The sequence below is a fragment of the Lineus longissimus genome, chromosome 11, assembly GCF_910592395.1.
Source record: "Lineus longissimus chromosome 11, tnLinLong1.2, whole genome shotgun sequence".
NCBI lineage: Eukaryota > Metazoa > Nemertea > Pilidiophora > Heteronemertea > Lineidae > Lineus > Lineus longissimus.
This window is the reverse complement of record NC_088318.1, coordinates 17995119-18022344: the sequence shown is the minus strand read 5'-3', so window position 1 is coordinate 18022344 and position 27226 is coordinate 17995119. Positions and strand designations below refer to the sequence as shown.

The 27226-nt window shown below is 43.0% G+C and overlaps 4 protein-coding genes and 1 long non-coding RNA gene across 7 annotated transcripts; 2 read left to right on the top strand and 3 right to left on the bottom strand.

Annotated features, from left to right (window-relative positions):
- Positions 1-230: 230 nt before the first annotated feature.
- Positions 231-5210, top strand: LOC135495323 (sushi, von Willebrand factor type A, EGF and pentraxin domain-containing protein 1-like). Its single transcript, XM_064783790.1, has 9 exons — positions 231-287; positions 747-897; positions 1125-1313; positions 1703-1876; positions 2339-2521; positions 3276-3446; positions 3732-4068; positions 4953-5123; positions 5207-5210. The coding sequence occupies exons 1-9, from the start codon at positions 237-239 to the stop codon at positions 5208-5210; spliced, it is 1431 nt and encodes a 476-aa protein (XP_064639860.1). The 5' UTR covers positions 231-236.
- A 29-nt stretch (positions 5211-5239) lies between these two features.
- On the top strand, positions 5240-6027 carry LOC135495789 (uncharacterized). The gene is made up of 3 exons (XR_010448596.1): positions 5240-5329; positions 5595-5772; positions 5937-6027. It is a non-coding gene; the product is annotated as an uncharacterized LOC135495789 (long non-coding RNA).
- A 517-nt stretch (positions 6028-6544) lies between these two features.
- LOC135495788 (uncharacterized) lies at positions 6545-15987 on the bottom strand. Of its 2 annotated transcripts, none has more exons than XM_064784709.1 (14): positions 15892-15987; positions 15459-15542; positions 13752-14111; positions 13093-13350; positions 12281-12550; positions 11692-11976; positions 10756-11076; positions 10085-10387; positions 9549-9806; positions 9131-9277; positions 8681-8779; positions 8489-8542; positions 7969-8094; positions 6545-7665 (listed from the first exon to the last, which is right to left on the bottom strand). In XM_064784709.1, the coding sequence occupies exons 2-14, from the start codon at positions 15517-15519 to the stop codon at positions 7505-7507; spliced, it is 2703 nt and encodes a 900-aa protein (XP_064640779.1). In that variant the 5' UTR covers positions 15520-15542; positions 15892-15987; the 3' UTR covers positions 6545-7504. The 2 variants fall into 2 exon arrangements, with proteins under 2 accessions (XP_064640779.1, XP_064640780.1); XM_064784710.1 differs by having other exon boundaries at positions 15459-15633; positions 15892-15942.
- Positions 15988-16677: 690 nt separating this feature from the next.
- Positions 16678-22401, bottom strand: LOC135496296 (transient receptor potential cation channel subfamily V member 6-like). Of its 2 annotated transcripts, none has more exons than XM_064785550.1 (2): positions 22268-22401; positions 16678-20229 (listed from the first exon to the last, which is right to left on the bottom strand). In XM_064785550.1, exon 2 carries the CDS (start codon positions 20170-20172, stop codon positions 17047-17049), a length of 3126 nt encoding a protein of 1041 aa, XP_064641620.1. In that variant the 5' UTR covers positions 20173-20229; positions 22268-22401; the 3' UTR covers positions 16678-17046. The 2 variants fall into 2 exon arrangements, with proteins under 2 accessions (XP_064641620.1, XP_064641621.1); XM_064785551.1 differs by lacking the exon at positions 22268-22401 and adding an exon at positions 21377-21495.
- A 261-nt stretch (positions 22402-22662) lies between these two features.
- LOC135496206 (MARVEL domain-containing protein 1-like) lies at positions 22663-27070 on the bottom strand. The gene is made up of 4 exons (XM_064785386.1): positions 26743-27070; positions 25400-25567; positions 24683-24799; positions 22663-24267 (listed from the first exon to the last, which is right to left on the bottom strand). The coding sequence occupies exons 1-4, from the start codon at positions 26857-26859 to the stop codon at positions 24166-24168; spliced, it is 504 nt and encodes a 167-aa protein (XP_064641456.1). The 5' UTR covers positions 26860-27070; the 3' UTR covers positions 22663-24165.
- Positions 27071-27226: the final 156 nt, after the last annotated feature.

The following is a 27226-nucleotide window of genomic DNA, read 5'->3' as shown; positions in this document are numbered from 1 at the left end:
CAGCGTTATAGTGTTTGAATGAGAGCTTGTATCGATCGGCGAAATATCCAATTTTCATATCAAAAGCATGATTTTATTCAATCTTCACCCCTGGCAATAGGCCGCTGTAATTGTTCAACCTAAGTGCAGCTCAGACATTTAGCGATGGGATACTAATCCCCTATTACATTGTTTGCTTTTCAACCCATAAAAAACCGTGATGGTCATATTTATATAGTAAACCACTCGCGCATATCATGGACTATTTACCACTTTTGCTCCTTTTTGGATTTCTGCAGCGCAATGAAGTTCGTATACATTACACATTATTTAACTTTTTATCTATTTTTATCTGTGCCCTCTTTCATCCTAGAAACAGTACAGGGAATATCAGGGAAGCTGCCTGCCGAGTAAAGTCAAAGCGAGCTGGTTATCGTTCATTTGCCATAGCTTTCAATATATTTGAAAGACTCTGCCAGCACTGCTGACATTTACTGAACATTTGTTAACAACCATTTCCCAGGTTCTCGCGTTCTCCCAGCACACCTGTCAAAGAAGTGTACACTTGCGGATCGGTAACCAGAATCTTTTAAGATGGGAGAACATCCTGAAATGCTCTGACACATGCAGGGGACAGATACCCGAGCTGGTTTGACAAGTGGACGCGCTGGGTGAGCTTTTCGAGCTGCTTTGACAGTGGACGCGCTGGACGATTATCCCTTACTTCGTAGTTATTCAACTTTCACTAACATCTTAATTGTTTACAGGGAGGGATGCCAGGGCTACCACCGGGTGGCCCACCGCCTCAGCCAAAAGGAGTACAGGGTCCAGGTGGCATTGGCGGAGGACCCCTTTCCTCCATACAGAATGATCTTGCAACGCTTATTGGTGAAAGCGTGCAGGTTGGTGGTGAAACATGTAGGTATAAGATCGATTTTATCACACCATCTATAAAGACCGTCGGTTTCATCAAATCCTGTGCTTATTCATTAAGGTGGCAATCGAAAATCATTTTCTAGACAATAGTTCTTACTTCGTATTCGGTTGTTCGTAGGTCTTCAGAATATTCGGAAAGTGTTTCTTGGATAACCGGCCAACATGTTTTCTTTTGAGCACGATTTTTACTTTTTCCTTCCAAACTCCAGTGCCAGGCTCTGCGCGCAAGTGCACGCCGTTGAAAGACATCCGCGGTGTTGTCCGCTACTCCAACGACACCAGCATTAGTACAGTGGTGGCGTTCGAATGCAAGGAAGGATTCGAGAAGGTCTCGGGGGATGATACCAGGGAGTGTAGGTCGGACCTTACTTGGAGTGGGAAACCCTTGTTCTGCACAAGTACGTAACGGGGCTCCGCCATCACTCCATTTGGTATTCACTTGAGTATAGCCTGAGATGTTAAATGAAATATTGAGTTGAGAGCTGAGCTTCAACTAGGACAATATTGGGCGATCTACCAGAGATATTGCTAAAGATATTCTTTTTATTGTTCTCAGTACGTTGGGGCTCATCAAAATCAGCTTCACCCTCTCCGTGTTTGGTGAGACCGTCAATACCTCCCCAATTCGGTATCTGGCAACCTGACAAAGAATCCATTAATTTAAAGCAGAACACTGAAAAAATAACGTCGCATGCTGCCGGTAGGCCTAACGTGTTATTTGGTCGGGCATATTTTCCTGATTTCTGCAAATCATTTCAGAGATAACCAGTCTTTCCTCCGATTTCAGAAGTCGATTGCCCTTTCCTCAATATAGCTAACGCGAGGGCAAACACAACTACGACCACGTTCGGGACAGTTGTGCAGTTCACCTGTATCAGTGGTTTCCTGAATGCTGGCGGTGACGAGGTGAGGAGATGCACCGCTGATAGGGTGTGGACAGGAAAAGACATACAATGCCACAGTAAGAATTGCTTGTTAAAAGGTCAACATCTCCCACCATTCTAGTTGTGGCTTTGTCCTGAAGAGACCAATATGGGACATTTGAAAATTAAACACCACGGAATTTCTTTCCATGATGATGTGTTGTGTCTTTCCATTACAATAATGTCCCAGAACTCCGGCAATCGCGATGAGGTCACTTTGTCATCGGAATTGATGTATGTTTTGTCATTGTTAAAGCAATACTCACATCCCAAATCCTTTGATTAGACTGAAAGATCTAGAGGTCTCTAACATTTTCCAAGCTTTATTTGGTTGCCATTTTTGTTTTGGCAGCCATGTAGCTTGGATAAGAGGCAAAAAACCAAGCCGGGCCCAAGATGAAAAAATGATACATAGAGCAGAGTTTGGTAGGCTAAGCGTAGGCCTACCTGTCCGATCTGTAGGAGTTCAATTTAGAATGTTTACCACTTACTAATTACAGGCAATACATGTACCGTACCAAGTATTCGTAACGCCATTAGCAGCGTCACCAACGGTAGCGAAGTGGCTGTAGGCGGATCTGTCACCTATTCCTGTAAGACGGGATTCACGGTCAAGGCCGGCGATAAGACAAGAAAATGTACAAAGATGGAAACGTGGTCCGGCTCTGAGTTGCAGTGTATAGGTAATTCAATGCATACCATCGTCATTGTTGTCGTCAACGGGATTTTAGTCGCATAGATGTATATCAGGGTCGGGCATCATGTCCATTTACTGCTCCATAATGCGTCGTATTTAGCCGCGAGATTCTTTACATGCCTGTCTTCATATGTTTTGGATTAAGACCGTATTTTTTTGCATTCACGATGTCCCGGTCACAGGAATATTAGTAGCGTCATAAAGAAGGATATCTCAAATGAATATACTGTCGTGTGAGTAAACATCGTTACCTGTAAATAAGCTTGACAAAAGGAATGGCCAGTGGCCTCGTCTTGGGATGGATATGGGATTAGAGCAATGATAAGGATTATGTGTAAACAAACCTATACACCCTTGAGAGTTCCGATGTGATTTCTATCCTCTCCGTGACGAAATCCTCCATTCAGTCCCAAATACCCCAAACTGCCTGTGCAGATAGAGCATTTGCCGGACTATTGCCATGAAACTCGGGAAGTGGCCGCCTTCCTCCCTCCTCCTTAGCACCAAGCCGAACCACCGCCTGGTTCCCATCATCGCCCATCGTGTATCTCATTCTATCGGAATTGCTTCGTCTGCTGATTGTCGAGAAGTCATCAGAAGTCATCGTGGTGATCGACCACTCGAATACCACGAGCACTCGCAGTGAGCTCCGTGATGTACTGGGCTGCTTTACCATCGTACAAACATTGCTTTCTCATGTTAAACGCCAACAACTTTGTATTTTTGTCATTTCTTTTCAGTCTTAATGTGCCCAGCCCTGTCGGTGCCGAATGGAATTCTTTCGACTACTGACACCACACTTAGGACCGTTGTGGACATTGAATGCAAGGACCAGTACAGAAGGGTCTCGGGAAGCCTTCAACGCACATGCGTCGATGGGCAATGGTCCGGGACTCCGTTGGTTTGCAAACGTAATGTCAGATGTTTCAGAATGTACATGTAGATGTGTTTAGAAACATATGCTTGCGCATTCAGAACAGCGAATTATTAAAGCGATAATACAATACCGGCCAATGCGCGATATTATTAAGTCGCATTCAAAGCAATCTGTTCAAGACGCGACACCTCACTGATAAGAATGACGATGTCATATTTTGGAGTATTGTATCATGTATCTGCATCGAGCTTCTGATAGGCTATTTTTAGTTGATATTTGAAACTACGCTTGGTGATTATGTCTTTTCTGACTTGACCAGGTGGCAGGGGATACCAAGACCCACCAGAGAACGCAGCGACCAAAAACTGCGGCGCCTTTTGCCAGGGGAGCGGAGATGTCATCCTGGTGCCTGCAGGCGACGCCGACGGGGATGGGTTTGCCGACCTGGTGTGTTACAAGAAATCCGGGCAGATCCACGTCGCTTTGAATGACAGGAAGGGCGGTTTCACTTGCGGAAGCAATCCGGCGCAAGGGATTGAATCTGGGTGGTGCAAGGGTTCTAGACAAAAAGTGTTCGTGACCGATTTTGATGGCGACAAGGTAGCTGATTTGATATGCCACAGTTATAGAACTGGTTCCAAAGATATTCGTTTGAGGTCAGTACTGCTGCTGAAGTTGAAGTAGCGTGAACGAGTTATTTATGCAAAGGTGGCTTCTAAGGCTGGAGTCACATCTGACTCACGTTGTCTCTTGCCACGATTCATGTGCCACGAGCATATTTGTTAATGGTCTAAGGCAGGGTCTATATATAAAGGTCACGTATTCACATGTAACGTGTCACTGTTCACTTTTCATGTGTGACATGAAGAATGAACAAGTCATTTCCAAAGAGCGGGCGACATACGATTCACGATGTCACTTTTCACCCTTACGTCGTGTTTTCAAGCCTAAGTCAGTCAACTCGTGACAAGTAAAACATGACAAGTGTGGACGTGAATTCAATATAGCTCGGACCGAGTGGCATGTCATGACAGAGTGTGAAAAGTCACACTGTGAATCCTACATGATCGTACGTAACCAGCTTACCATGCTCGTTAAATCGAACCGTGACAAGGAACAGCGTGATGAATCGTACCAGCCTGGTGAAACCACGCGCCTCCCTGCGAGACCTCGTGATATTTGGGTGATCGAACGCTCCGGTCAACGTAGCTACAATCCAACCTTGGGTCAGGGATTTGCGGAGGCGCAATGACTTGGGACGAGGCTAGAATCGGAAGAGGTCTCTTGTGGCACCACCGCATCTCGCCTCGCCGAGGTTTTGGGGAAATGACAGCTCCACTGGTGTAGTGTTTCGTGAGACAACCATTACCGACAGTGTGGCATCAATATCTATTGTAAAACACCTCAAACTAAACATTTACATGTTATTTTGACAGCTTCAATATCTTGTTCCATAGCTGTGAACCTAAATCGCAAAGGCAAAAGCGAGACGTGATTTAAGGTATTCTATATTTTTCAATATCAACATTTTCTTTTTTAGGGACAAGGGCAGTGGGAATTCTTACTCCAATCCTACAATCGAGCAATCGTTCAGTGCCTGGTGCACCCATCATAGAGCTGAATTCCATGTGGCCGACTTTGACGGCGATGGCAAGGGAGACCTTCTATGCCACGACAATCGCACTGGCTACAAATGGTTGGCGAAAGGAGGGTTGCCGCAAAGGGGTATCGTGCCGAGGCAGTACATCGCTCTTGGATGGTGTACACATCTCACCTCGATTCTTTACGTGGCAGATAGTAATGGTGACGGGTCGGCCGACATATATTGCCATGATGATTACGGTAATCTTTGGATTACCAAGACGTATAAATGCACCTCTAATTGTCCGTCTTTTAAAACAGCATTTTCTCGATCAGGTATGATATCATGTTAGAAAGAACGTTCACGCCGTATTTTGCCCATAAAACGTTACATTTAAGACGCCTATTCAAAACTTTCTAAACATTTGAAGATCAAAATAATGCCTTAATTGACTTTTTAAAATCTAAGAGTTTCACACATTCGGTTCCTATCATATATATTCGGGAAGGGGAATGGCGTGGAGGGGTTTTGTAAAGCAACTCTCGGTAGGTAATTTTAACAAAAAAACCATTTTTCTCATGGGAAAATATGAAATTTCAGGATCGCACGTATTGCAAATGTCTTCAGCGCGTAGGTACTGTGGTGGTAACACGAAAGCCTACATGCCGAGATATCACTTGATGGACTTTGATGGGGACGGGAAGGCCGACATGTACTGCCACAGGACTGCCACGAACCAGGAGAACAGCGTCCTCCTTGGGAGAGCCCGCCCATTCAAGTAAGAAATGTGGAATATGAATAGTCTTGAATAGCATTGTGAAGGTCGTTCGTCAATTTGAAAGAGGTTACACTAATCTAACCTGATGTAACAGCACGATCCATACCAAATGTACCTGTTTTAAAGTACTCCACAATTTCCTGATTCCCCGTTTACAATTCCAGGGACTCGGACCAGTGTGTCTGGACCTCCACCAACGACTACTGTAACACAAAGGGAGACCTGCTCATCTTTGGTAAATTTCTCCAGACAAAGCGTGATGACATCTTGTGCATCCGGCAGGGAAATTATATGATAGTGCGCAACTACGGCCCTTAAAGGGGAAGGCCACTAAGAGAGATAGTTGCATGTGGTCCTGTCCTGACGTAATTATAGTGTGTAACAAAAAGAACTTGCAGTTTCAGAGATGCTATTTCAGTAATATCCCAGTGTGACCTGGAGAAGCGTTTGGGGTTTGTAAGGCGAGTGTAATGAAACATTGCACGCAACAAAACCCACGTGAAGTTTAAACCAAGTTTTTGTGCCAATTGGCGGTTTCAAAAATTGGTCTGCAGTGTCATGGCATACATTTTACTAAAAACTCAGAGCAATTATCAATGTCTACGTCTGTTAATAGAAGGAATTGGTCCATCCCATAAAATTATATGAAAACGAGAAAGTCCTACTCACCCAAAAGTTTGTTGTTGTTCTGATTGCGTGAAGTGAAAACCAACAAAAGCTCTCGGGTTATAATATGTTGTACATGTACTACATGTAATAAATATCAAATAGGTGAAGCATCAACACGTGTTTATTGTTATTACTTGATAAAGAGCACTTGTTAAGCAAATTATTTAACTTGAATATATATATACTGACATATCTGCTACAGAACGAGAGTATGAGAAATCTGCCTTTCCTAAATTGACTTTGAAACCACCTACTAACAGAAGAGGAACTATAAGTTTGTACAATATACGAAGGATGTACAATTATCCAAATTTTTTTCACAGAAAGTCTTAGCAATGTGCAAGATATAATGTAGGGTAAATTTGGTTTTGAAAAATTGATTAACAAAAAAGTAAAAAAAAGATGCCTCTCAAAATTATGTAATAACTTTGTTATGCAATATTGGTCCTGATATCAACTATCACGTCATTCGATAGCCAAGAAGATTCTCCACCATTGGTGAAAATTTGGGTTCAATAGGATTAGCCGTTTTTGAGAAAATGTGCAAAAACTGGTGTCCATAAACTTTTGACCATGAGTGTACGTAAATGATCGCAATATTGAGAATCAGTAATAAGTAGATAGGAAAAATGTTCCCAATTTCAACTTGGTATACGCAGGCTGTAGCATATAGGTGGCGCCCCTGCTATCAAAGGCGGGAACAGTTTCTAGACTATATCAATCTGCAAGCCGGTCTGCAAGTTACGTGGCGACACGGACCTAGAGTCACGTGTATTGAGATCTACTTAGCGCTCCTAGTGGTGACTTCCTTGAGTTTCACGGCATTTCGCTTACTACAAATGATATCCCCTCCCCGCATTTGTGCCAATGGTATGTGGTTAAGACTGATGATGTCTTTAAAAAAACGTTTGTGGTGTGTATTGTTTCGATTGCCCTTGTCCCAATTGATTACTATGACGTACAGAACTATGCTGGGGGTGGGGTGGTTCATCAAACTGCGTATAGACAGTGTATTTTCGATATCGAAGAGCAGTCAATGGTGCCACGTAACTGAGACCGCCTGTCATGGCCGGTAGACATATGTATCGGCGACAGGGTCGCAGTCTACATAGACATCATCCTCTGTCGCTTTGGGAGTCCTCCCGTCTTGCCTGTCCCCTTTAAGCGATTGGTAGGTGGTCCATGGTACTTCATTCGGTCTTACCCCAGTTGGACTCTCGTAAGCTACAAAAAGGTAGTCTGAATATGACAGATGATATGCACAGGTCATGACGTTGGCCTAACTGGTACTAAAGTTTTCATGATAGTATCTGTGTCGGAGGTTTATCACCAAAGAATGTATAATAGCTTGTCCTCCTGATGCAAGTCAATGCAACTCCCGTAAAACGTTTAACGTAGCTACCGGCTATTACATCAACAACCCAAATTCAAACAAGCCATGGTAATACAAAGGCTTTTTTTAAAGTCAACTGAGAAAACCCAGAACAATTATCATTGGGTATGAAGATCGACGATCGGACTTCTTACCATTTGTATTCTGTCGCTGAGAAGCCCCGGCGAGATTCTGCTGGAGTCGGATTTTTTGTTCTATTGGAGTAAGATTGACATATATTTCGTCGGGTGGTTCATAGTCATTCATCCTACTTGCGTTCCCTGAAAATGTTTATGAGAAGAAGTGGTCTCTTTTTGGCAAAAGCAAATTATGTTGGTAGTTCATTTCATGAAGAAAGGACCCCTCTCTCTACCAAAATGGGGGCGTGGGGGGCGTGGGAGGTTTGGTATGAACTTGACTGATTCCGCGTTTGCCAGGGTAGAGATTGCCGCAGGGAATGAGCGATGGCGGATATTGCGGAAAGAGTTTATTTTAACATGACAGAGCTAGGTCGAACATGGCCTCCATCATAGCTTCTGTTTGGGCTTTGCCATCCAGGTCTAGCCACATATTGTATACTTGGTATATGCTTCCAAATACAGTTAAATCACTGCTAGTATGCAACTGTAACTGTTACAACTCCCTACCGTAACAATTGTTACAACTGTAACATACCATTTTGTGTACTTGGATCCTCGTAATCATATGCGGAGTTTCGAAAAACAAGCCCTGAAAAGTTGTTAAGAAAAAAAAGGAATATTTTGGTTAACATATCGAAGATAACATCGACCATCACGAAACAGAGATTGATAAGCTTAAACCGTCAACAGCAGATAAACGTAATGAAATTCAAAATGAGTCACTGACCTGGCTCTCTCCCTGCCCCTGTGATAGTATGAATCGAGTCATTCACCGACCCATCTCTTAAACAAGTATAAGGGTCTGAATCAAATTCATCAACGAACTCTGGAAGATAGTCAAAATAACAGATTGATAACTGAACAAATTAATCGAGGATAGTACATTCTAGGGCGCATTGAATTTACAGAGCATTCAGAAAAATGTGTGATAAGTAAGATTTTCATGACAAAGATAATAATTTCTATCCTAGTTTGAATAATTCTGAAGGTCTGCATAGTCTGGTGGGTATTGCCAGAAATATGTAATTGAGCCGAAACATGTTACAGTATATCCTGAAAGGCTCTCTTCTTGAAAGAATGAACTCTCACTTTAACAGGCATTACGACCAACAAATTTAACCCAAAATGTCAGTTGTTGGTAAAGTGTAGGTTAGGTACCCGGGTTAGCAAATCTTACCAGGGTCCGTTGAGGCATTTGACTGCCTAATGGCACGGACCTTCCAGATAATCAGGGCGATGAAGGTAACCAATACGCATCCACCTGCGAATCCCGAGATGCCATAACCGTAATTAGGAAATTCAGAGGCCGTGGTCGGTTCTGGAACTGGAGAAAGACTTTTTTAAATGTATCTCAACAGTCAACACAACATCAATAGTCAACACAACATCAATAGTCAACACAACATCAATAGTCAACACAACATCAATAGTCAACACAACATCAATAGTCAACACAACATCAATAGTCAACACAACATCAATAGTCAACACAACATCAATAGTCAACACAACATCAATGTTATGAAAGGGAAACTCAAAGCCCGTGGTCGGTTCTGGAACTAGAGAAAGAATGTTCTACATTTAGCGTTACGTACCCTTCTGCACTGAGACTGCTTTCGAAGTGAAAGCCAGATCATCCCCATCGTAGTATCGTACGACAAACGTTTGATTATAGATGCTTTCCTCGACGGGTATGCCAATAGTTGTGAGGTTTGTCCCACTGTATGTCTTACACAGGCCCTTCGCGGTGCAGGAGACCACTTCGACATGACTTCCTTTCCATGAGTCCCAGCTGATTACCGCCACATGTCCCACTTTTCGCGCCTGTACCTTTGGGCGTGGGGACGGTGACTCTGAAAGAAATGGGAAGTGGTGGGTATAAAAGAAATGGTTGTGCCACATGATAAGACACGAGGTGCCCGATAGTCTTGTTTGAACTGCAAGGTAAATGTATTCCCAAAAGAATCTGTCCAGTTACTTCTGTAAACGGGATTGAAAAGGCAAATGCAAGCTTGTGCCAATGGGTTTCCGGGGTAATTGTTCACAATTCCAGCGAACGGTTACAGGAGTACATGGACTGACCATGTATTTTCTATCTGGAGGTAGGACGGCCAAATAAGTTAACACTTACCCCTCGTCATTGCTAGAGCACTACCACTGTATCCACTGAGGCCAAGATGACTAAAAGCTCTCACCCTCAACTCGTACTGTGTTTTTGGCTTTAAATTCGAAATCTTTTTCGTGATCGTAGCTGAGGAACCGGCATCAGAAATATTGTGAAATTTCTCCCAAGGACTTGATTTGGAATCAAGATTCCTGTAGCTAATCTCGAAGAGTTGCGACGAATCTCGTGTGTAGTTTACTCTAAAGGTCAAGGTTACCGACACTGAAGTTGATGACGTCATCTTCAGGCAACATGGAGGGTAGGGCGGTCCTTTATAACAAAAAGGAGGAAGATGAACCTCTGTCAGATTTCTGCTTTCTGGTATAAACGGCTTCTCAAGACTTATTATTTCCGCAATTGAATATATCAGAAAAAAATGTACAGTTCATTTACAGCGGCTATGATACTAAAATGATTGACAACTGATGTTGTAAAATCAAAGTCGAGATCAGTCCAACAACAACATCTTGACTCACAAGGCTTCGAGCCAGCGCTATAGAGACTGCCGGATATAAAGGTGAGGATTGGACTTATTCGGGGTAATATGGACTACATCTCTGTCCATGCAAAATCAGCCTCTGAACAGAATTTCATGTTGTTATGTGCACTCCAAGTTTGTAACGGCGAGTAAAACCTACCCGGCGGAAGCAACGTGAAGACGAAGGAGGTGGTCCCTGCATCATTTGTGACGTAGGCCCGATAATGTCCGTAGTCGGAGGATGAAACTCTCCAAAAGTTTAGTGTATACGTCCTCTCGTTCACAACCTGCGTTTGGTAGGAATAGCCTAGGCTTGGCGTCGATTGTGTCGGGTCGTATATCATTCCAGGAGTTTCTCTAAGCCATGCTACTTTGCTTGGTTTAGGATTTGCTAAGATGTGGAGAGTGAATGTCACCATCTTGGATACGCCTGCTGTTGCTGTTCTGCGGTCAGGGAAACTATTGTCCCACTCTGCCGAATCTAAAACAAACAATTTGACAATAACGTTAGAACAAGGTTCTGTCATCGTACAGCCCTACATGCAGAGATAGAATCTATATCAGGAAACATCCATACTCTCTGAGCCACTAATTTGTTGACAACGTAAAGCACCATGTACATGTAGACATATCTATAAGCATATATCGTTTGACTTGATTCACATGAAGGAATGTTATTTGGCTGGCCATTGTCGTTGAGAGAATGCCCTTGAATTCTTTCTGGGGTAAACTGGGACAACAGAACTGAGAATTCAATTACTGCGTGTAACGTACATGTACATAAAGTAGCAACTTTGGAAGAGTAAGTGGATGTGTTTTTAGATATGTATAGTAGCGAAATTTGGGGCTGTGTTCCTTGCACATCCCCTCTGTAGCAGAACAAAACAGGGCCGACTATGCAGTGACCGAGGACCACTGGCTCTGACATGTAGCCCTGTGTCCTAGATGAAAAGGGGCTGACCGAGGACCACTGGCTCTGGTATGTAGCCCTGTGTCCTAGATGAAAAGGGGCTGACTTCTCTGGCCATCTGGATACGTTACAACATCGTAATGCTGATCAGGCTTTGGTCTAACTGGTCATAGTGAGATTACTCACAGATGATGTCCAGCTGGATGGAGTTCCACGCGAACATCTCTCCATAATTCGATACAAGACATCTGTAGTCTCCAGCTTGTGTCCGATTCGGCCGACTGAGGCGATAAGGCAATTTTGAAGCAGTCTTTTTAACAAGTTCTTTCCCTCCGTAGTACCAGGCTATGGTGCCATTATGTGGCTTGCTTGGGTTCCCACCGCGGGATTCGCATCTCAGATGGACGTCTCCCATGTTTTCAGTGACAATTCTTGTCGAAGGATTTGTCGATATTATTACATCTGGCGGATCTGAAAAGCGGTAAGATAAGAACTCCATTTTGCAGGAATGAAAGTACGCGACCATTCAACCTCGGTCCCGTGAGTGGTCGTGTTACTGGGGTTCCACTGTACTTCGACATCTAGGCCATTTGTGGTCATGATCGCATACCGGCGCTGATACAAGCAGCGAGGAGCCTAAATGCCGGAAACAGTTGACAGTATTTCGCTTCAAAAGGTTTTTGAGGAAATATAATTAACCAATTCTAATCAAAGTGTTAAACAGATGCTACCCCTAAGCCTACTGTAATGAGCAGTATTTCTTGGATATACTTACACTTTACGTCAAGTGATACCTGGTCTGTTACTACGGAAGCAATACCTGTAACATTAGCAGAGCATACCGCTTCTTTGTCATCTCGCTTTACGACAGTTTCCATAGACAGCTCTCGGGTCTGGCCTGTCTCGTTCACCCATTGGTTCCCGGAGATGGAGATGGTCAACATGGGTATGGGATTCCCACCAACTGCCGTACAAGTCATGTTAACCTTTCTTCCCTCAATTAGACTTGTCGAGGAAACTGACAGCTTCACGCTGGCCACTTGACCTAAAACAGATAAAGGGTCCATCAAGGCTGTGCTAAATGTCAGAAGTGAATGGTTTGAACCACTCTCCTTGGCGGACTATAGGACCATTGCCAAGACTCCATTCCGTTTTGCTGTGGCAAAAGATTATTACCATAATCACTGTCACTCCGTGGTAATCGTGACGGTCAGACAGAGCTGTGGAAAATTTTGATTGGTTAGTTTTATCGCCACTGTCAAACGAATTTCATCTTGCACTTTTAAATCGCGTTGATTAGGATCAACGACTACAGCATCAGAAGCAGAGATCTTTCCAACAAAGTATTTGGTATTCTCTGTGGTTGCTGATTGAACTAGTGAGATCTAGTCCATACTCTCAAGTGTGATAACTGCCTTGATTTCAAACATCGCGGCACCGATCAAGCCTCTCTCAGTCGTCTAATATCCTTTTGTTGCAGCATGCAAAGGGCACCCATCCTGAGCACTTACCGAGCTTGTGTGATGTCTCGAGGAGAGGAGCATACTAATGACCTTGGTATTCGAGGATGGAGAATGGGGTACTCACCATTAACTTCTAATCTGCCCGATAATTCAGTGCTGCCGTAGATATTGGTAGCATAACACTTGTATGTCCCAGTGTCCGCCTTCGATGTATTTGGGAACGTCAATGCTGCTCCTTCAAACACATCAACATTTCCTTCTTTGAACCACTGGTAGGTGATGGCGGCGGACAGGCCAGGCTGTGTCGCATTGCATGTCAGCGTGTGTTTTAAGCCCATGGCAACAGTGCCGAAACCTATGACGGTTGGCGGACCAGGAGGAACTGTAAGATTTTGAATATATTGTCAAGTGGTACATTTAGCCCTTACAGTGTTTAAAAAGCTGGTCTTACAATCAATGCACACATAGACTGTAATTGTACCATGGCTATAATTGGCCCGCCTTACCTTACAAGTTCATATATATACATTGCACTGGAAAGATATAAACATTGCAAAGATCTACTCAATTTTCATTGGTATCGATACCTTGCCGTATTTGAATGCGGTTGGAAAAGAAAAAAAACGGATTTATCAACAGATATTACTTTATTTGTTGTTATAGCTTGTGTACAAAACCATTTTTAATTTTGTCGAAGATTTCATCATCAGCCATCCTCCGAAATGTCGTCAGGTTTTCAGAGAATGTGAATTCCCTCTCCAGCTAGGGTCCTGGAATACTTACCGGCAACTTCTATATAAACAGATTTGCGATAGGGTGCGTTCATCTCGTCACAAAACCAATGTCCTGTATCCCTTCGTCGCGTCTTGATAATTGTGATATTAAAGTCTTGAAATGGAGCATCTTTCACAGACTTTTTACATGACTCCCAACGATAGTGTATCCTATCAGATATATGCCAGCCGTTGTTTGAGCAGTTAGTCATCATGTGAGTAGCGGCGATAGTTACAGTTCCTACTTCGGGGTTGGTTAGCTTCCATTCCACCGGGTAGCCATTCGGTTTGAAAATGCGGCAGCTAAGCAGCACGCTGGTTCCGAGGATGGGTTTGGGGTTGGAAGCAGAAACCTCCAGGTCGGAGGAGACTGAAAGAAGACTCTGATATAACGAAGCACATTGGGTAAGGTCTTTTCAATACCGAAAGAAGGGTGAATGTCAATGCAAGAAGTCTTTCAAGCACTTACTCTTCTTTTGCCCCCAGAATATACTTCTTAACGATTTATCATTCTATGGCCTTTTGCGTGTCACCATGTTATAGTTTTTACAAATTCGATAAGCTTCTGAAGAGAATTTTTTGTGGTTGCGCAAAACTGTACAAAGGTTCCATACACAAAACCGCATGAGTGGGATTTCTGAGGTGAGACTACACCCGAGTGATGGTGTCTGGCTCGGTAACCTCCGAGACCACAGGCATGAAAGAGAGTATTGCATGGGAGAGGGGAGGGAGGAAAAAGGGAAGGAGCATTTTTATTGATGTTGGTTCTTTTTCCATCAGTGGGCGTTTTCAGCGGAAACGCCTAAGAGAAGCCAGGCTCCGAAGAAACGATACGGAGGATTCTACCTTTCACTCTGATTTATGAACAATTATTTGGAAATGCTTTTTCAAAAGCTCAAAATTCTTCATTTCTAGGAGTGTGTACGGTATAATGTTATTGAAAACAAAAGTCACTTTTAAAAGTTTTGAGAAGAACGACTGATGGACATGCATCATGATAATCAATATTATCCTTGATGTCAGCTCTGAAAACGGATATTTTGCTGTGCCTTCAAGCACAAAGAATCGCTTTTTATTTTGAATGTCATGCAAGCGGGGCCTGATCGTGAGAGGCATAGCCTATCTCATGACATGGGGAAGCCCGGCATTGATCTCATAACTACGTGCTGGCCTGTGTTCATTTTCTTTCAATATCTTTTCATCCAGCCCTTTCATAGAACAGACGCATAAAGCCACTGCACGGCAGCCGAGTTATCTTCCTGGTTGACATCATTCATACCTGCCGAATTCGGTCATGTCCCTTTGATATTCGTTATAGTGCAAACTACCAGGGCCTAGTTATTTTCGTCCTCATACCTCTTTCAAAAATGCTCACTGACCAAGTGATGCGTGTTAATGACGTCACAGCCAAATATATCATAACTGCTCGATTAATGTGGACACGGTGATTCGCTGGTGTTCGATGGGTCCCCGTCACGTTCCCGATAGCTTCCCGGAAAAAAACGACGCCTATCGGTCAGCATCGCTGTCAGTACCTGACGATTTCCCACTCGTTCACTACAAATGTTCCTGCCCGCCACGTTCCGGAGAGTTCGTTGCAGCAATGTGTTTTCGCAAAGCTTCATTGACGGGAACGTGTCGGGAAGGTGACGAGGACGTGGGTCTGGCGTAAAACATGTGACCTGACGTCATCACGTTACCGACTCTGGTTACCTACCTTGCGCAAAACTGCATGCCAGAAGAACCCACAAAACGCCTAATCCTTTCAAAGTTTTCATAACGCCTAGGAAATGTCGAGTTCCTGTAAAAAAATATTGGTCGTGACAGGATACTTGTTTTTGACACGGACATACTTTTATCAACAGTGCAATAAAATACACCTGTTGCTGTTGCTGTAAAAAAGTAAAAATTAATCAAAATCTATAAAATGATTGTTACGAGGGAAGTAAAATAACCCTCTCATCTAAGCTATGAAACTTTGTTGATGAATTATCGACTGCAGAGCCTTTGGTGCAAAGCTCGTTCACGTTAGTAACATTAAATGGCCAGGAAAATCTAGCAACGATGTTAAAAAAGATGATTTGCATGAAGAAGCTATTGGAGTAAAATTTTAAAAACAATACCAAGTAATGATACAAAATCATCCTCACCAATTTTCCGAATCGTGAAATGAATGCAGTGTCCTGGTTGGCATCGCTTGTCCTAACTCCCTGATCAAATGAAAACATAGCAAATAATGGCAACGCTTTAACCGGATTAGCCAATAGGATTGCGTCCTCCTACCGTTGGGTAATCCCCATTTGATATTTGCCTTCGCCAACGATTTCTGCGTATTGCAATTACGACATTGTTATGGTCTATGAACATGATTGATTCATCGTCTGCGTTTTCGATAAAAGCAGACGATTTTTCAGTGTTGGTCACGAGTCACGCATGGATAGTGACGTTTAGTTATTGATTGATCCTTCGAAAGTGATATTTACTGTATTGTCATAATATAATTTTTTACCACTTCCCGGTTCGATTTGAATGGCCACTGAACATATTCCTCGACGCGACCGTTATCGGATTTTTTTATGTTGAAAACATGTTAAATGACATGATTCTATATAAGAAGGCACACGCATAGCATACAACAACAGTATAGCTTCTGATTATTTTACGGGGTGATAACAAATCATTGTGGCGTAAGTCATGTCAGCTTCATGTTACTCCCACGTGATTCTTGGGCAAGTTGGGAACTAATTGTTTCTCCAGGAGCTGGCGAGGGTACGGGTTATATTAGGGCGATGAAAGTGGATTACATGGCTCTCGGCAACAACTTTCCGAAAATGGGCCGGGTGAGGGTTTCCTTCAACTTTCATCTTCATCATCAGTAAAACTATGAATTTCCAGGCAAAAATCACAATGAGGCCAAGGGAAAATGCCCTAGTTTATTGGCCGTGACCATCTTTATTGAATTCATTACACCATACATGTAACAACTGAAGAAGGCTATACATGTACGTAGTTTATATGTTACCGACACATGTTTCACAAAAAGGCACTTCACCGATTTCTTTGCAATAGCATTAATTCTACTCATTACCTATCATATGGGTCGCAAGACCTATCAGAGACTAATTTGGCGTACTTTCTTTCATATTTGTACTTTATCAAATTCGATGTGGCACTAATTATAGCCACAGTGGCACTTATGGTGAGTCACAGCGCACTAATGACAGCCACCGTGACACTCATGACTAATAATTGTCACAGCAGCACTTATGATAGACACAGCAGCACTAATTATTGTCACAGCGGAACTAATGGTTAGTCTCAGCAGTTTTCCGGCGTTCCAGCTCCAAATCTTCCGTGACATCAATCAGAATCCGTTTCGGGTTTGAATATATTCCAAGTTTCAACCTCATTTTTGATCCTTCAGCAAACCATACCAGATTCTGTGACCTGTTACAAAGCCACGTAAACCAGAAGAAGCGGCGTTCCAACATCAACAAAATCGACAAGCGTTGGCTAATACCAATGTGCTTTTTCGAGTTCTTCACGATTTCGTAAGATGTATTCATTGCGGCTATGAGTAGATTGATGAGGAGGATTGTGGTGAAAGCTCCGTAGACTGACACCACGACTGTCGCGTAGATGTGGTACCCTGGCAAATCTGTGTCCACCACTGCTCCCGTGTTGATCATCACGCTGATCATTGATTCAATGGTTGAGGAAAAGGTGTGGCCTGGCGGGAGCACAACGAAAAAGCCAGCGCTAAACGCGACCAAAAATATTGTGAAAATTCCAAAGAAAAAGGCGAAATCATTGAAGAACATCTTTTGAATCATGATGGAGACGCGCCCAATGTCCTCTAACACTCTTGTGAAGAAAACAACAAATGTCCACCCAAAGATTAGAGACAGAGACAACGCGATTTGTTTGTCCTGGTGATCAGTGCAAGCCAGACCAAACCAAGAGATTACGGCAACCGCGTGAGAGAAAGCAATGAATCTATATGGTCCATTCCCGGTGATCGTACGCTGGTCCCAGGCGTAGACAAAGAGGTTAGGAAACCTCCCCGCCAACAAAGACTTGTTCGTGTGCAAATGATCAAATGAGACATACAGCGTGTATATAATGTCTATGAATTCGAATATGATATATAAGATCGGAAGAAACAGAAGAAGCACAAATGACTCCATTGGTATATTCCGCACCTCATTAGTGTTCGATGAAGAATTGGTAACAGTGTCATTACCGATAGATGTTGCTGCTGAAGGATTAGTTGCTTTCATGCTGTTTTCGTGTAGATGTACCGCAGCGAATGTTAGCCCTAACATATGTGCAATGTGAGCGAGAGACCATAGCAAATACACGAATCTGTAGACTGACCACTTCATTGCAATAACAGTTCGAATGGGTTCTGTTACCGTCAAGTCAGATGAGTCATTGCCGATGTGACCAGTGTGAGCCATGATGTGTAGTACAGATTGTGGATCGTACCTCCCGACCTTGACCCCAGGGTGGTAGCTCACAACATCCGTGACGTCATAGGTTGACCAGGAAACGGCACCAAATTTCGTCTGGGGAAGCTTGTTGACTGGTTCGAAGGAGAGGAGAAACGGCGCAAGTGGGGAACATAGTTTGGCGGCCATGGCAACGGGACTGAGCCCTGACGAGTTCTTCAAACGCAAAAGGTACCTGAACGCCTCAACCTTCATCTCTTCCGCCTCTGCGTCTGATGCGGGTGAAAGGATTCCGGCACGTTTACTGAGGCTCCACCAGCCGGCCGAGATATAGTAGACGTACTCCACCAACCCTTGGTACACGCTAGGATCTGCTTGTTTTACGGACATATGCACGATAAAGTGGAGAAGTGTATTACCCTCGGGTCCTTGCAGGTCTAACTCAGCGCCCTCTTTGACAAGAATGTCAATCAAATCAAATTGTCCCGTCCACGCAGCCGCAGAGAGACACGTGGCGGCCTCTGGTTTCTTTTTGACAAAGTAAGTGCCGTCTGCGACCGTGTTCAGAATATTGGCCCGTTCTTGCGGGCTTTCGATCAGATGGATCATGTTTCTGAGAATCGACGTATTCCCATTTGCTGTTGCCAAATGAAAACATGTCTGGTTATTGAAATCTTTCGAAGTGTATTCCAAAATGACAAGCTTTGGAAACGCGGTCATCAGATCGATTGCAATTCTGTCGCGCTTGTACAAGATGGCGGCGTGAAGAACGGTTGCGGAAAACCTCGGTTCACGAAACCTATCATCACAGAGGTCAAGACCTTCATCTTTGAGACTAGATACCATGTGGCTAACAGTATTTCTGAGGTTATTCTTAACGGCCCGAAACAAAGCCTTCCGGAACTCTTTCATCTTTCCCGCTCGAAGCATTTGCTTTAACGTTGACACGTGTTTTTCGTTCCGTTCAAGAAGGGCATCCATTTCGTCAATTTCGATCGGAGCTGTCATGGCGTCTGCCATCTGATTCCGGGTGATCTTGGACAATGATTGATTCAAGCCTGTCCTCCTGTACGCCTCAGCCGACGTGTGAAGCCGAATGTTGCTCCATGAGATACTTCTGTTATCCGACCGTATTGTTACACCGCCTGGACTTATGCCTGAATCATCGTGGTGCAGCATATCCCCTGTCAATTCAGAGGACACATTCACATTCGCATAGGTGTGCTTTTTCACGTCAGCATTAGCCGAATTGATATTAAGGTCCTGATAATCAGGTTCGACGCCATTTTGAAAACGCCCATTATCACTTCCCTCTCGCGAAGTATTTGGCCATTCATGTCTCAAGCTGTTTGCCTCAGCATTCTTCGGTGGGACTGGTTCGGGTTTTCCTGCACTGTCCGTCTTCGCCACAGCGCTGTACGTATGCTTGTCGACGCCGGGTAGTTTCATCTGCGATTTCGGCGGCGTGTCTTGCTTCTTTGGCTTTCGCTTTATAACTGAATACGAGCCGTCAAAGCTTTTTTCCGTTTGAGTCTCCTCCTCGCCATCTTCGATATTGTCATAATCAGGATCACTCTCACTACCTGCGGGAGCTGCTGTAAGTCGTTGCAATCGTGCGAACGCAGGGCTTCTTTTCGGCGTCTGCAGACCGATCTGGATATTCTCACGGACAGCCTGTGCCAGCTCCCTATTCGACCCTCCTCTAGATCTGAACGACCCTGCCCCGCGTGATGAGGCCGTGTGGGGCGAGTCATGCACCCCATGCACCCGCGGCGGACGAGTAACAATCACGAAATCCTCATCTTCGGGTGGTATCGCGTTCAACTCAGTTAAAAGCTTATCACATTCCTCGTCATAAAAACATATAAACTCTTCTGGTTTGAACTCGCTTTCTTCAGGTGGACATTTTGCTGTCGGTGATGACTTCATCAAGAGGTGATCAGATTTCTTAGATTTCGACTTCTTCCCCTTCTCCCTCATTTTGAACGTCAGACTTCTTCGTTAGGATGGAGAAGTAGCAACGGGAACTTTAACGATCTGCAAAATACAAAAATACGAGATGTTTTAGTAAAATGGCATTGAACGTTCGGTTAACACTGAACTTTTGGAAACATTGACAGGGGTTACATCAGTGTTACATCTAACTCACTTGCCAATGAAACTTTTTTGGAACACGCAGTACATTCAGGCCTGGCGGCGACACACCTGAAGGGTAGTTATTTTGAATCGATCAACTGTTTGCTTGGACGATCCGAATGAAAGACCAACACAGATACAATAAAAAAGACAATACGCCTTCTTTATAGAATGTTCGATGTTTACTCGCGTGGGTGCCCGCCGTCCAAGTCCTGGATACTATAATATGCCATACTTACCGATCCAATATACTGAATAGGCCCTTAATGCGAGCTTCCATATTTTCAAAAGACTTTGTTTTAGATGTGTTCCAGATATACAAGAGTACCTATGGACGTATACGTTAATCTCTGAACTTAAAAACGTTAATCTCCACAGAGAATTGCAATGATAACCGGGAGTAGTTTCATCGCTTTTTTGTGGTTTCTGAAGAAAGTCATAGCAGCGACATTGTTCACTTGAGTTGCCAAGAAATGCACCCGAACATGAAATACTATTACCCAGTGCTCTATGGTTCTTGCTTATCGAGTAATTCAAATGCAGCGACATAGACTAACTATTATGAACAAATTCAACTCTGAAAGATGAAAAAATTTCTAAGTCCAAAAGGTTTTTCACTTGTTTTTTTTCTGCTCAAAATGAAGAAACATCATCAGCCCCCAAAAATGTTGTCTTTGAAAATATTTCAGAATTTTGAACTTAAGAAAAAATTCAACCCTGAAAGATAAAAAAAAATTCGAAGTCCAAAACATCTTTTCACTTGTTTTTTTCTGCTCAAAATGAAGAAACACCATCAGCCCCCACAAAATTTGGCTTTGAAAATTTTCAGAATTTTGAACTTGAGGAACCAAATACCATCTCTGCCTCTTATTGAGGATCATGGTCGACAATTTTATTGTGGTGTTCTGCGATATATTTCAATAGGTCATTGCAAAATTGGAGCAGAAGGGATCAGCCCTTTCCAGTTCTAGCAACCAAGTTTGAAAACTAGCTAGAACAACATAACCATGAAATGCACCATTAAAGATTACTGAAATTACTAACCTACCTCAAAATAGTCCTAATAAATATGATCATCCACGGCTTTGCATGTTCAAGGATTCCACAGTCAACGCCCTGTCTATCCCTTGGCCTATCCTTGCTAAACCGTGTCCACCTAACACTTACTCTAGACATGACACCCGATACACAAAGTATACTTTAAGTAGGCCTACCTGTCCCTGTTACGTCAGGTCATTTGGTATCGAATGAAGTGCCGATCGTTTGTCAGGCCTAGACCATACTGACACAACTCAAAGTGCTCTTAGGTACGATCAACAGTTAGCAGATCAACAAAAGCTTGGGGTTGTAAGATTGTCAAGCCTTTAAATCAAAGAAGACCCACGAAAAATAGCAGTGTCAACGACTAAACTGTTAAGAGCCGTCCAAGGCTTTCGTTTCCGCTAGCATATCCAATTGATTAATGTTGTGATATAGCATTTACCGGGCATTCTTCCCCATATCCAAGTCGGATTAAACCAAGAACCAAGATAGACTTGGACGGAATTCCTATCTTTCTGATGTATGCTTGCATAGAAATAAGTGAGGGGATCTTCAAATACTTAGTTTTATACCGAGTTACGTGGTGTTCTAGAACCTACAAGTGGTTGTTGATGTTTAGTATGGAGTTCATATAAGGTTCCCCTCAACACCAAATAATGCACGTAAAACGCTTGAGAAGACTCTACTCATCCTCATACAAGTATTCTCCCACTCTCCGCATCCATGCGGGTATCATCAAATGAAGTGTTTACAAATCGGACGGAGGTAGCCTTTGTCACAAATGGACCCTATACCAGCCCTATCCTTAACCCCAACCGCCCTTCTCTAATAATAATCACAACCCTTCCTTCAGCCGAACCCCAAACTATCAAATTTGATACCTTTATGCAATACTGACCTGGTAACCTTAGTACAGATAGAGCTGCCATTTCATGCTGATAATGCATCAACAGGGGAGTACAATATTGTGGGTTTTATCCTTTTGAGTCCGCCAGTGATGTTAAACGTACTTCTAGCTGAAGGCTCAGTTCGAGTACTTATGTCATGTAACTGTAACAACCACATTCAGACATCCCAGAATAGGCAGATGGTGAATTCTAATCAGCGTATATCATACAACCGATGACACATACATTCAAAACCGGGTCATGCGTGTACATGGAGCTGTACACACGGTAGCATTTTAATGTAGTTCATATGCAATTTGGTAATCTGAAATTTCTATATCAATCATTTCCTTACGTTTGGTATGTTTGCATCAAAATAATGAAATGACAAAGGCCAAGGCAAGTGTAGAAAAACATCTTTATTGAGATATTTCAAAATGTATGTAATATGCAAAACACGTATATGATTTCATATGGAATGGTATCTTATTTCCATAATCTTTCAATAGATGGTTAACTTTGTGTGTCGTGTATATTGTCGTTCTGGCCAAAGGTACTCAGTTAAACTCAGGAATGTGACCATATCACATCTACCAAACGACAGTGGTGCTGTACAACACTAGATTACCCTTAGGGTAGGCCTAACCAATGGTCTTTCACAGTGTCAATTTAAGCCGGTCAACTATGACACCAGCTGCCCCGGTGTAATGTTTTTGAGTGTTTCTATTTTTGAGTGTTTCCCCTCATTGTTTGGGAACGCTAAAAGATAGATTGACAAGTTTTTCTGTGTTTCCCCCTATTGAAAAGTCATGGTCTCTCTAGCTGCCTATTGTTTGGAAACACTGACACATGGGAAACAACCACAGATGTTACACCGGTCAACTATGACACCAGCTGCCCCGGTCTGTGTCAGATTACTATTTGTGATCATGCTAATATGTGACAAGAGGTCAACCAAGTACCTTTGGCAAGATCTGTCTGAAAAACACTATAAAACGAAGCCAAGTGGCATGTTGGACTCGGTCACTCAGTTTGATGATGATGATAACGATGATGATATTGCATAAACCAGTACACTGAAATGATAATCAAATACAATAGGCGTCTGAATATATTATGATGGCGGACTAAAAGTAATACACTGAAAATATGTATTCCATTCTAATATACTAATAAAAAGCAAAAAATATTCTCTTAACATTGCAATCTATTGTATACAAGAGCTCCTCAGATCAGGGAGACCCCGGATTTTGGAGGAACAACTGAAATCTCTGCCACAAAGGAGGCAAATAACTGTCCCATCCGCGAGAGTTTATGGCACTATCACTACAATCACTTTAGGCGAACTAACTATCAGCTTATAAAGCATACGAAAGAGTAACAACTGAAAATTGTTTCGGGAGTGTGTAGCCAGAGCAAAAATGGATTCAATAAATGCCATTTTGCTTGTTAAAGACAAGACAGTATCCAACACTCTTTATGTCTCAACATATTTTCTCTGCATTTTGGTATTTTAAACGTCCGTTCATGCAAACGATTAGCTCAGTGCATTCTTAAAAAACATACGGCACTTTTGATTACTTTATTCCTACGCGATATCGCTCATGCATAACTAAGTTTGGTTGTCGTATTTGCAGTTAATCTGGCAAATGGAAGGGGTGGCGGGTGATGACATAATACGCTGTTACCCCTGCTGCCTGCCTAAACAACTGCAAAAGTAATCACCACGATCAGTTATGCATGAGCAAAATCGCGTAAGAATAAAATTGTCTTCGATTGGATACCGTGATCTTGCATTTTCAAGAAATGTTGGGGAACCAGGCCCAAATCACAATGTTCCTTGCTGTCTTTCCTCGATAGTGTTCATTCATGTGCATTGGTCCTGGAGTCTGAGCTCTTCTGGCAATGTTTATGTGACGACTGTAGTTGGACTTGGTGAATTTGTACGCCATTCAAGGAAGCTGAAGTAGATCCCGATCGCGTAGCAGATAACGCAGAAAAATCCGAAGACCTAAAAAAACAGAAAAGGAATTTTTTTCAGATACTTTTTTCATTTAGTCATGCATGTCACCTTGTGGTTATGGATTGAATCATCAGAAGCCACAAGGCAAACATGAACATACATTGGCCACATCTGAACCACATGTTTTGAATTGGTTTGGTATATATTCAGCCTCCAAGCAGACAGACGTTTCTGTGTTTGTCATCACAGGCGGCCATTACTGAAGTCCCAAGCCAGGAATGAAGGCGCAACCACAGGCGTGCGACGATACCCGAATCAGAGCGATGGATCTGCCACCCAGCAACTTACATGTACAACAGTACATAAAACTACAGACCTATAACGTATAGAAGTCGCTCTGGTTTTAATCGTCAGGATACGAGTACTCCCAGAGAAGCTTGTAATTTTCTTTCGATATACTCACCACCGCCGCTATTAGCCGCCCCGAGACTCCAAAGACGCTCCAGTTATGAGCAAGGCCCGCCAGGATACATGATGCCAGAAAATAGAAAAACACGACAAAGATGCCATAGATGAATTCCTGAAAAAAGAGAAGATTTGCATATCAGTGACAGAAGTTTTTAAAAATTAACGCGTTCGGTCATTATTACCCAATCAGAAGCACTGTATTCTGCCTCGTCTGTATGTTCATTATAAATGCGCCAATCACAGAGTCAAGAGTTCTTCCAATCCAGTTCTTCTTTCGTCTCAAATTACATACTCTAGAACTGACTTCGCTTCACAGAATTGGCTCTGCAAGCTAAATATACATGGAACGAATCGAGAATCTTCGTATCGTGTTTCTTTTAGAGCGATTTTCCATCCAATGCAACTGGTGATTTGGGTCTGCAGCTTGTGGATGCGCCCCTCCATTTGGTTTTTAACCAGCCGCCATATCATTTTTCAGATAGATTTGGCCAAAGATACTTGGCTGACCTCTTGTCACTAAACTGTAATAGTGTGATCACAAATAGAAATGTTACACAGCCCTGGACAGCCGATGTCATAGTTGACTGGCTTTAGTTGACACCATGAAAGCCTACACTAAGGATAATCTAGAGTTGGGTGACACCACTGCTGAGTTCAAGTCAGTACCTTGGCCAGAACGATATGAAGAACACTTTACTTTGAAATATCTTACCATTAGTGCCCATGGGAAAGTGCCAGCCTTAGCAGGAACTCTGAAGAGCACCAGCAGGAAAAGGATTAGTGTACAGAGCCAAGCCGTAATGCTTGCGAACAGGAAGAAGCTCACTGCTCCACCTTGGATGGGCGTGGCAGCACACGCAAACGCTATCAAGCCAAGGAGCTGAAAATGTAAAGTTATACTGTGTGTCACAAAGTACGACGAGCATAAACTGGGTATAGGAGTGTCACAGGTAAGCCATAATGCTTGCGAAAAGAAGAACTGCTCCCCTTAGCAGTCGGTTGCAGCGCAAACGAAAACACTACCAAGTGAAATAACTAAAAAGGAAGTTATTCTTTATCTTTTAAGTGACGTGTGTAAAGTCTAGGCTTGATCCAGGCATGCCAGAGCTCTGTATAAAGATTAGAAAACACCGTTGGGAATGGAAAGGTAAGGACAAGGAAATGAATGGAATGGAAAGGAGGAAAGGGGAGGGGGAGGGGAGGGGAGGGGAGGGGAGCTCGGCAAAAAGAAGATGGGGCTGGTTCAGCACTTCAAGACAAATTCTTTGATTGATTGTCCACTTATCAACTCTTTTTAGTTTGCAAGCCCCTCGAAGAAAGAAGTAATCTCTTGTATGCTAACATGTCTTTGAAAACATAGCATTCTTTCACGGTTTGTTGGGTCCATAAAACTCACTATCATTCATGCAAGAATAAGCCCGCATGAATAAGACTACCTAAAATTGTTTATGTTTGGACAAAGGATATAGGTCATTCTCAGGAAATTTATTTGGAGCAAATGACAGAGTGAGACGCTTATACACAAGGGGGGGGGGGCTCTATTGTAACCTGGGAGTTCGATCGTGATCAGTACGTCCTAGCCCGGCCGGAGAATGTGCAGATGCATACTGCTGTATTCGACAGGCCTATCAAAGGCTAGGTCATTCCTAGCACATATTTTGATAGAAGTAGGTTGTAAATATCCAAAATATCATTGTTATGATTGCATAAACGAACAGGAAAGAAATCATTACATTATACAAAGAACATCATCAATGATCACAATTACATAAGAGTAAATGTACCCTATCCTTCCCCTGCTTCCCCCATGCCCACTGCTGAAGACCCAGTTGCAGATGTTCGATCTAACAACGTGCCGATAGTCTAAGGCCAACCACAATCAATAAAAAATAGGCGAGACACTTAAAACGGAGGGACTAAATTCACTTCTACACACCCAACCCTTTAAAAAATTGAGCATGCCAAATGCACGAAAGGATAACTGTAGTGTCATCTTTCGCTTTACCTCCTATGTGACACAGCGTTCATAAAAATCGTTGTCCAAAAATCACTTACCAACTCCACCATTTTCAAGATACCGACGGGGTGGACAATATAAGCCGTATCGACCATGCCTCCATCGGAGGGCGCTGGATTGGTATCCCCCGAATGTACGACTCCCGGCTCCATCATTTAGCAGCTCTGGTACAGCGGAAAACAACGCCAACTATTCTTCTCTGCGAAACATCCACACTCCAAGTCCACTAAGTCTTCCAAACGTCTTTCGTGGAGAGCCAGAAGCTTTGCTTCACGATCAGTTGACCAGGCCTAGCAAGACTACTATAATGTAGGTTGACTTGTGAACACACACAGAACCTGTTTTATAGGCCTTAGCACATGTACATGTATTCGTGATTTTCATGTGCATGAGATTTTGAAGAATACAAATAATGGTATTGTGGTTTCTTTGTGCATGTTATGTGTAGAAACCGCCTTCTTCGAACATGACTTGAATATCTATTGGAATGAATCAACCTGTATACACATATATATACATGCT

Excerpts from the sequence above, each read along its gene's own strand:
- LOC135495323 (XM_064783790.1), top strand. The coding sequence starts at position 237 with ATGGACTATTTACCACTTTTGCTCCTTTTTGGATTTCTGCAGCGCAAT. Across the intron at positions 2,522-3,275 it reads CTCTGAGTTGCAGTGTATAG|TCTTAATGTGCCCAGCCCTG; the intron begins GTAATTCAATGC and ends ATTTCTTTTCAG. Across the intron at positions 4,069-4,952 it reads TCCAAAGATATTCGTTTGAG|GGACAAGGGCAGTGGGAATT; the intron begins GTCAGTACTGCT and ends TTTCTTTTTTAG.
- LOC135495788 (XM_064784709.1), bottom strand. The coding sequence starts at position 15,519 with ATGAAAACTTTGAAAGGATTAGGCGTTTTGTGGGTTCTTCTGGCATGC. Across the intron at positions 8,780-9,130 it reads AAATGCCTCAACGGACCCTG|AGTTCGTTGATGAATTTGAT; the intron begins GTAAGATTTGCT and ends ACTATCTTCCAG. Across the intron at positions 8,095-8,488 it reads GGATCCAAGTACACAAAATG|GGAACGCAAGTAGGATGAAT; the intron begins GTATGTTACAGT and ends AAACATTTTCAG.
- LOC135496296 (XM_064785550.1), bottom strand. The coding sequence starts at position 20,172 with ATGAGGGAGAAGGGGAAGAAGTCGAAATCTAAGAAATCTGATCACCTC.
- LOC135496206 (XM_064785386.1), bottom strand. The coding sequence starts at position 26,859 with ATGATGGAGCCGGGAGTCGTACATTCGGGGGATACCAATCCAGCGCCC. Across the intron at positions 25,568-26,742 it reads TCTTGAAAATGGTGGAGTTG|CTCCTTGGCTTGATAGCGTT; the intron begins GTAAGTGATTTT and ends TTACATTTTCAG. Across the intron at positions 24,800-25,399 it reads CTTTCCCATGGGCACTAATG|GAATTCATCTATGGCATCTT; the intron begins GTAAGATATTTC and ends CTCTTTTTTCAG.